Raw genomic sequence first — 5,964 nt, 5'->3', positions numbered from 1 at the left:
TGCTGGGACCCCACAGGGCTGAAAATACACTGGTAACATATTATAGCAGGTTCTGACAGCTCAGCTATTGTCTGCTCTTCTGTTGCACTAGCAGGTAACACACCCTTCTTCTTGGATTTATTCTGCGTTTACAGCGGTAGTGCTAAGAATTTACATTTTAAAACATTTACCCCTGGGAGAATGGGGACTAAATGGTGTTTCTGAAGGTTACACCCTCTATAATCATCACTCACATGAACTGGGTGACAGCGGCAGTTTGATGCTTCTGCTAGGAAATCAGATGCACCCCCAATATCACATACAGACACTGAACTACCATTTGGGATATTTGCTTTTCGTGCTAAGCTCCGTATCCAACAGAGCAGGAAGGAAAAACAAAGCAGATCCCAGCTCGAGGCAGCTCACCTCTAAGCAAATGCGTGGGGCTGCCAGGGACAGTGGCAGGCTATTAGCTCCGCTCCCTGCCTGGGGAGAAGGAAGGAAAATAATCAAAGCTGATTTTGTCCAGCTGGGTTTGTTGAGAACGGAAAAGTTAAAAGGCTGTGACAGGACTGTAAGAAGTAATGAAAGAGGCTGACTGTCTGGAGAGCCGGACTGAGACACTGGCACTTGGTACTCAAGAAAGGGGGAAACTGTGTGCAGACACACCCGGCCAAGCCACAGGCTGCAGGACTATTATATAAGTCCAGGGAGGAAAAGAAGATTCGTGGAAATTCTGCCATCAGCAAAGGAAAAGCACCCAGAGAGACGGGGAAGAGGCCAGCAGTGCACAGCCACTTTGGGAAGGGCGTTTCATTCCTAAAAGCAAGCTGAACCTCAGACAGACAGTGGTTTATAGGATAACCAGCACTGTGTGTTGTGTCAGATATTTCCAAAGCTAGGAACATGGCTCTGTGTGGCTTGAGCAGAAACCCACCTCAGCCCTTGCACTGGGGGCTGCAGCAGTCTCAGATCCTTTCTGGATTCAGGCTCATCCTGAGGATGCTGCACACCCAGCCTTGATCCTGTTGGTGGCCTAAGGACAGAAAGACAGCAGCATCCAGCATTCCATCCAGCTATATAAGGAAAAACATTGTTCAGTACCATCTTTTCACACTTCTTTTCTCAGCCTTTTGTAAGCTCATTTCCACTAAGCTTTTGTGTCCCTTCCTCCAAGCCCTATCACAGCCATGTCACAGGTATGTAGCAGCCAATTACAGCTGCAAATCTCAATACTGCTTCTATGTGCCGGAGTCAATGCTTGCAAGCAGCCTGGGGTTTCTCCAGGGTGAAGTGCTCTATCTGTGTAAAAAATATGATTTCCATTTGATTGCACAAACCTCTTCTTGTCTCGAGGGAGTGATGAGTCACACAGTGTCAGTGCCACGTCCAGCATCCACAGATAGACCCACGTGTCTAAGAAGCTCCGACAGATCTATGACAAGTTCCTCCCATGACTCATAACAACAAAAAGAAAACGTCTAAACCATTTGCTCTGTGCTCAGAAAGCTCCTTAAGAGCCGAGTTATGCAGATATTCATTCAGCTGCAGGGAGACAGGCAGGGATTGCCACACTTCCAGTCTGCAGATGAATGAAATGAAGCAGAGTGGAAGGCATTTGCATATGGCCACAGCTCCAGGCAGGCGTGAAATCTGATTTCTGGCCCAGGACACTGCAGCAGGTCACAGTGAGCTGCTGGCCAGAGAATCACCCTGCCTGCTGCACCCCACCCCATCAGAGATGCCAGCAGCTGAGGGTACCAACCCCATGCAAAGAAGAGGCTTTGGATCATGTAATTCATAGTAGGGGTTCAGTGTACTCCCCACACTGTCTCATCACATCTGATGAGCCCTATGAAGCAGGGTGGCCCCACCTAACATTGGTTTAGTTTACCACAGCAACTACAAGGTAGAAGCAGAGGCACTTCTCCCTTTCTCTCCTGCTTGTGCTACCCTTATGCTGCCCTCCATTAGAATAAACATTCGAGCAGGGGTATGGCCAGTTAGATCAGGGTGTTTCAAGGTACATTTGGATCTAAGAGACAGGATGCTGGCTGGGGCCCTGAGCACCCTGTAGGTGTCCCTGTTCATTTCAGGGGAGTTGGACTAAGTGACCTTTCAGAGCACTTTCCATCTCAAATGAGTCTGTGATTCTATGAAAATACTTGCTTCTCTCAGCAACATCCCAGTCCATAATCATATGCTTTACATCTGTTAGCCCTTCAGTTATCAGGAAGGAGATTTACTCAAGGTTTAGAGGGAAAAGGTGGGCTGTAGATTCAGTGCCTAGGATTCAGTTGCTCCCATAGGCAACATAACTTTTGGAGAAGAACAGGTAGAAGTGAATTTAAACCACACTCCTGGGGCCTGGACCTCACCACAGCAGCAATATAATGCATCCCTATACACACATGCAGTGCTTTTTGCTACAGTATCGTTTCTTTATCATTGATTTTCTATCAGATATCTCAGTGCAGTTGACGTTCATCTTGGCCTTGTACCTGACAGATCAGACAGATGACAACGGGCTCAGCTTTCTTAGCTACAAAATAAAGATGAGCAGTTCAAAGAAACACAAGAGGCTTCCTGTGCTGCCGGATCATGCTATCCTCTAATTCTGCAGGGGCTCTGTCAGCCTCACAGTGCTGTAATTAGAAAACGTGTTTCACATTCGCACGCCACAAGCACCTCACCACATACCCCCTACAGCCGCCATTTTGAAGGCGGCCCCTCACACCGCCCTATCCCGCCGCTACCGGGGCGGAGCTCCGCGCGGTGCCGCCCCCGATCCCGCTGCGGCCTGGCCGGGCAGATGGAGGCGGTGGCCGGCGTTGTAGAGCCGGGATGTATCGGTCTGCACGATTTCAGCGGGCAGCTGGGCGAGCAGCGGGTGCACTTCCACGCCATGCGGCTGCAGGACTCGTTGTTCCTCTGGGTGGGCGCCGCGCCCGCCCTGTCCAGCCTGGCCGTGGCCATGTGCAGCCCTCGGGTGAGTGCGTGTCCCCGTCCCCGCCCCGCCGGGTGCCGTTCGGCGGCTCAGCCCCGCGCTGTGCTTTGCCCGCAGGACAGCGTGCCCGTGTCCACATCGCTGCTGGGGGACCCTTCCGACACCGCCTCTGCTTGCCTGGCCCAGCGCCTGGGTACGTGCGGGGCTGTGGGACTGAACCGTACCGCTGGGGTGGGACTGGGGGCGGCGGGGGATGCCTTGTGTGGGAGCTGCCCCTCCCCTGACACAGCTCCATGCTGTTCCCTGTTGCTGTCACACAGAGCAGAGCTCAATGCTACCCTCTGCTCCCTGTGAGGAGCTGCAGCCGCCATCAGGCCTCAGCTCCTCTGCTCTGAGGAGCACTGCTTGCTTTCTGCTTATTTCTATCATTCCAGTTGAAAAAGTCGTGTGATTCTTCCTCATAATAGCTAGTAGTGTTTTGAGTTTTTCATACTCCCACAGCTTCTGCAATAACAGAGTTGGCTGTTTGATCTCAGCCCGCCCCATAGCTGAGGCAGCCTTCTTACCCATCCTGCCATCTTGGAACCCTCAAGCAGGCCATAGCTTCTTTTTCTCTGTGCTGTCACCACGTTTTTATGTGCCATTTCCATTCTGCTGTTGTCAGGCTCTCGTTTAAGTGGCACACAGTGCCATCTGGAGGCGAATAGTATTATTTCTTCTGCTTCGCAGTTGTGTTCCGTCACCTGCGCTTTGTTCCTGCAGTGCCAGGTTCCCTGTTCTGATGCAGGAGGTTTGGTGCTCCCATGTGTCAGTAAACGCACATCCTCCCACTGTTTTCTTTACAGTCTGACCGAGTTCCTAGCCAGAACAGCTGCATTTAGTGTACTGGCTCTGGCTTTTACCTTATTTTATTTTTTTCCCCTCCACTGATGAAAGCACATTTTCAGCATTCCCACTCCTTCATACCTATTTCTATCTGTATTGGGTACAGCAACTGCTTCCCACAGCGTATCTCTGTGTCCTACCTCCGTACTCTAACACGAGATGCATCTCGTGTTGAGAAACTTGTGTCCTAAGAGATTGTTCCCTGTGAGCTGGAGGAGCCCCCTTCTACAGAAAACTTTGTGTATTAAGAGGCTGAGAGGGTGAGCTGGTAGAATGGAAAATGGTAATAAACAGATTTGCATAAAGAAGATGCCTCAAAAAGGAGTAGTTACACTGCATTTTATATTGTGTGTGTGTTAAAATACGACTATAAACATGTACATTGGTTTTCTGAGATTAACTTTCCACCTGAAGAAGGACTGAGGTATCATGCTATCACGCGTTCTGGCATGTTTATTTTCAGCGCTTAGATCTCAGATGATGCTTTTGAACACTGAGGGGAACACTCTTGATTTCTCCTTGGGGAATGGCAGCTCCCAGCTTACTCCAGTCAGGAACATGGTGTGACCTAAATACCATTTTTGTCTTTTATTTTGCCCAACTGTTTTAAACCTAGTGACTGTTTTTCCCTGGTGGTGCTTCAACAGTTGAATTTTAGCCATGTGTTAAGGGAGTTACAGAACAGCGATATCACAAAGGTAATATCTAAGTAGAATTCCATTTTGTTTATAAAATGCTTCTTTGTGTTATCCATTCTGCTCCGATAATTAAGTTTTCCTGCCCCAGTGGACACTGGTTCTGTCACTGTTAATTAGTTCTGTGATGCATGACAGCTTTTAATTTCACAGCACCTCTCTCCAGGTAGTTAGCAGCACAGTAGCCCAGAAATTCTGATGTTCATGGACACCACATAAGTGAAGGGTAGAGGAAACACAGCCACTGACAGCAGGCTTTGACAAAAGCAATGCACAGCTTTAGGAGCCTTTTGGGGGTGTTCATAATGAAAAGAGTTTGAGCTTGGCCCCTAGTTTCACTTCCACTGTCCTCTATTTAAGAATTGTCTGAAATACACAAAAAGTACGGGGAGGTTTTCCAGCAACTGATGGCTTCAGTGTCACTCCAAAAACTTGTTCACAGTCACCAGGTGGGATTATATTGCCCACTTGGGTGATGTGCAGAGATTTGTCTGACATGCCCATGCTGGGTGCTTTACAACTGTGTCTTGGCATGCAGGAAGTTGAGAATGGTCTGGTAGGCATCTTCATGGTCATCTTTTAGAATGAATGCTTGAGTATCTCCATGGCTTTTCTAATGGAACAAACTATGTCTGAATGCTTTGTTCTGTGTTTTAGCCAAGAAGACAAAAAAGCAGGTATTTGTCAGCTACAATCTGCCAAACACAGACAGCGGTTTCACCTTACTCATAGAAAACAGGATCAAGGAAGAAATGATGGCTTTTCCTGAGAAGTTCTGACTTTGCACCATTGTAAAAGAAGTTTTTTGTTTCGGAAGAACTGAGTGTGGTGTCCACACTGCATTAAGCAGCGTACTTGTTTTGCACTGCATTGGTTGGATTTGCATTTGTTATTAAATGTAGCTGACCTAAATATAGTTGGACCTGGAAGTTTTTTTACCCCAGATTTGATACCCTGCCAAGCTGGGGACAGGTTGGTTGAGTTGGAAGGTGCTGCCACATAAGAACATCATTGTAGAAGCAATGTACAACATCTGGCCTGCTTCCTCTGCTGGGAAATCAGTGCCAAGTTGTAGCAATTCATCTGCCACGTGGTAGTGTTGAACGTAGTAGAGCAGCTTGCAGTTGCTCATATAAACACCTGTGAGGGTACCAGACAGCACTGTCTTTTGCTTCAGAGGAAAATGACGGTAATAGCTGAAATGGGGGCTATTAGAATGGAGCCACGTGTGCTTTATATTGACCAGCTGTAAAATACAACGAGCATTACCTTGCTCTGTCATTTTAGTTGCTGTTGTACTAGCGCTAAACACTGAATCACCTTCCATCTTCTGGATACTGGGAGGTTTTCACAAAGGGTTTTCTGTACAGCCCTGACAGCGACATAGAGGCAAAAAGCACAGCTTGACTTCTGGAGCAATAGGTAAGTCTGCCAGCTGCTACAAATACATCATGTGTA

The 5,964-nt window shown here is 48.1% G+C and overlaps 1 protein-coding gene across 1 annotated transcript; it reads left to right on the top strand.

The window, feature by feature from the left end:
- The first annotated feature begins 2,756 nt into the window (after positions 1 to 2,756).
- On the top strand, positions 2,757 to 5,418 carry PSMG4 (proteasome assembly chaperone 4). Its single transcript, XM_015854575.3, has 3 exons — positions 2,757 to 2,968; positions 3,044 to 3,119; positions 5,164 to 5,418. Exons 1-3 carry the CDS (start codon positions 2,792 to 2,794, stop codon positions 5,283 to 5,285), a joined length of 375 nt encoding a protein of 124 aa, XP_015710061.2. The 5' UTR covers positions 2,757 to 2,791; the 3' UTR covers positions 5,286 to 5,418.
- The last annotated feature ends 546 nt before the right edge of the window (positions 5,419 to 5,964 follow it).

The sequence above is a fragment of the Coturnix japonica genome, chromosome 2 (assembly GCF_054131305.1).
Source record: "Coturnix japonica strain WE chromosome 2, WE-NBRP24, whole genome shotgun sequence".
NCBI classification, from domain to species: Eukaryota; Metazoa; Chordata; class Aves; order Galliformes; family Phasianidae; genus Coturnix; species Coturnix japonica.
The sequence above is the reverse complement of the archived record's forward strand: the minus strand, read 5'-3'. Positions and strand labels throughout refer to the sequence as shown.

What these genes read in the sequence shown, in the direction of transcription:
- PSMG4 (XM_015854575.3), top strand. Translation starts at nt 2,792, where the DNA reads ATGGAGGCGGTGGCCGGCGTTGTAGAGCCGGGATGTATCGGTCTGCAC. An exon ending in TGGCCATGTGCAGCCCTCGG is followed by an intron (nt 2,969 to 3,043) that starts GTGAGTGCGTGT and finishes CTTTGCCCGCAG; the next exon opens with GACAGCGTGCCCGTGTCCAC. An exon ending in TTGCCTGGCCCAGCGCCTGG is followed by an intron (nt 3,120 to 5,163) that starts GTACGTGCGGGG and finishes TCTGTGTTTTAG; the next exon opens with CCAAGAAGACAAAAAAGCAG.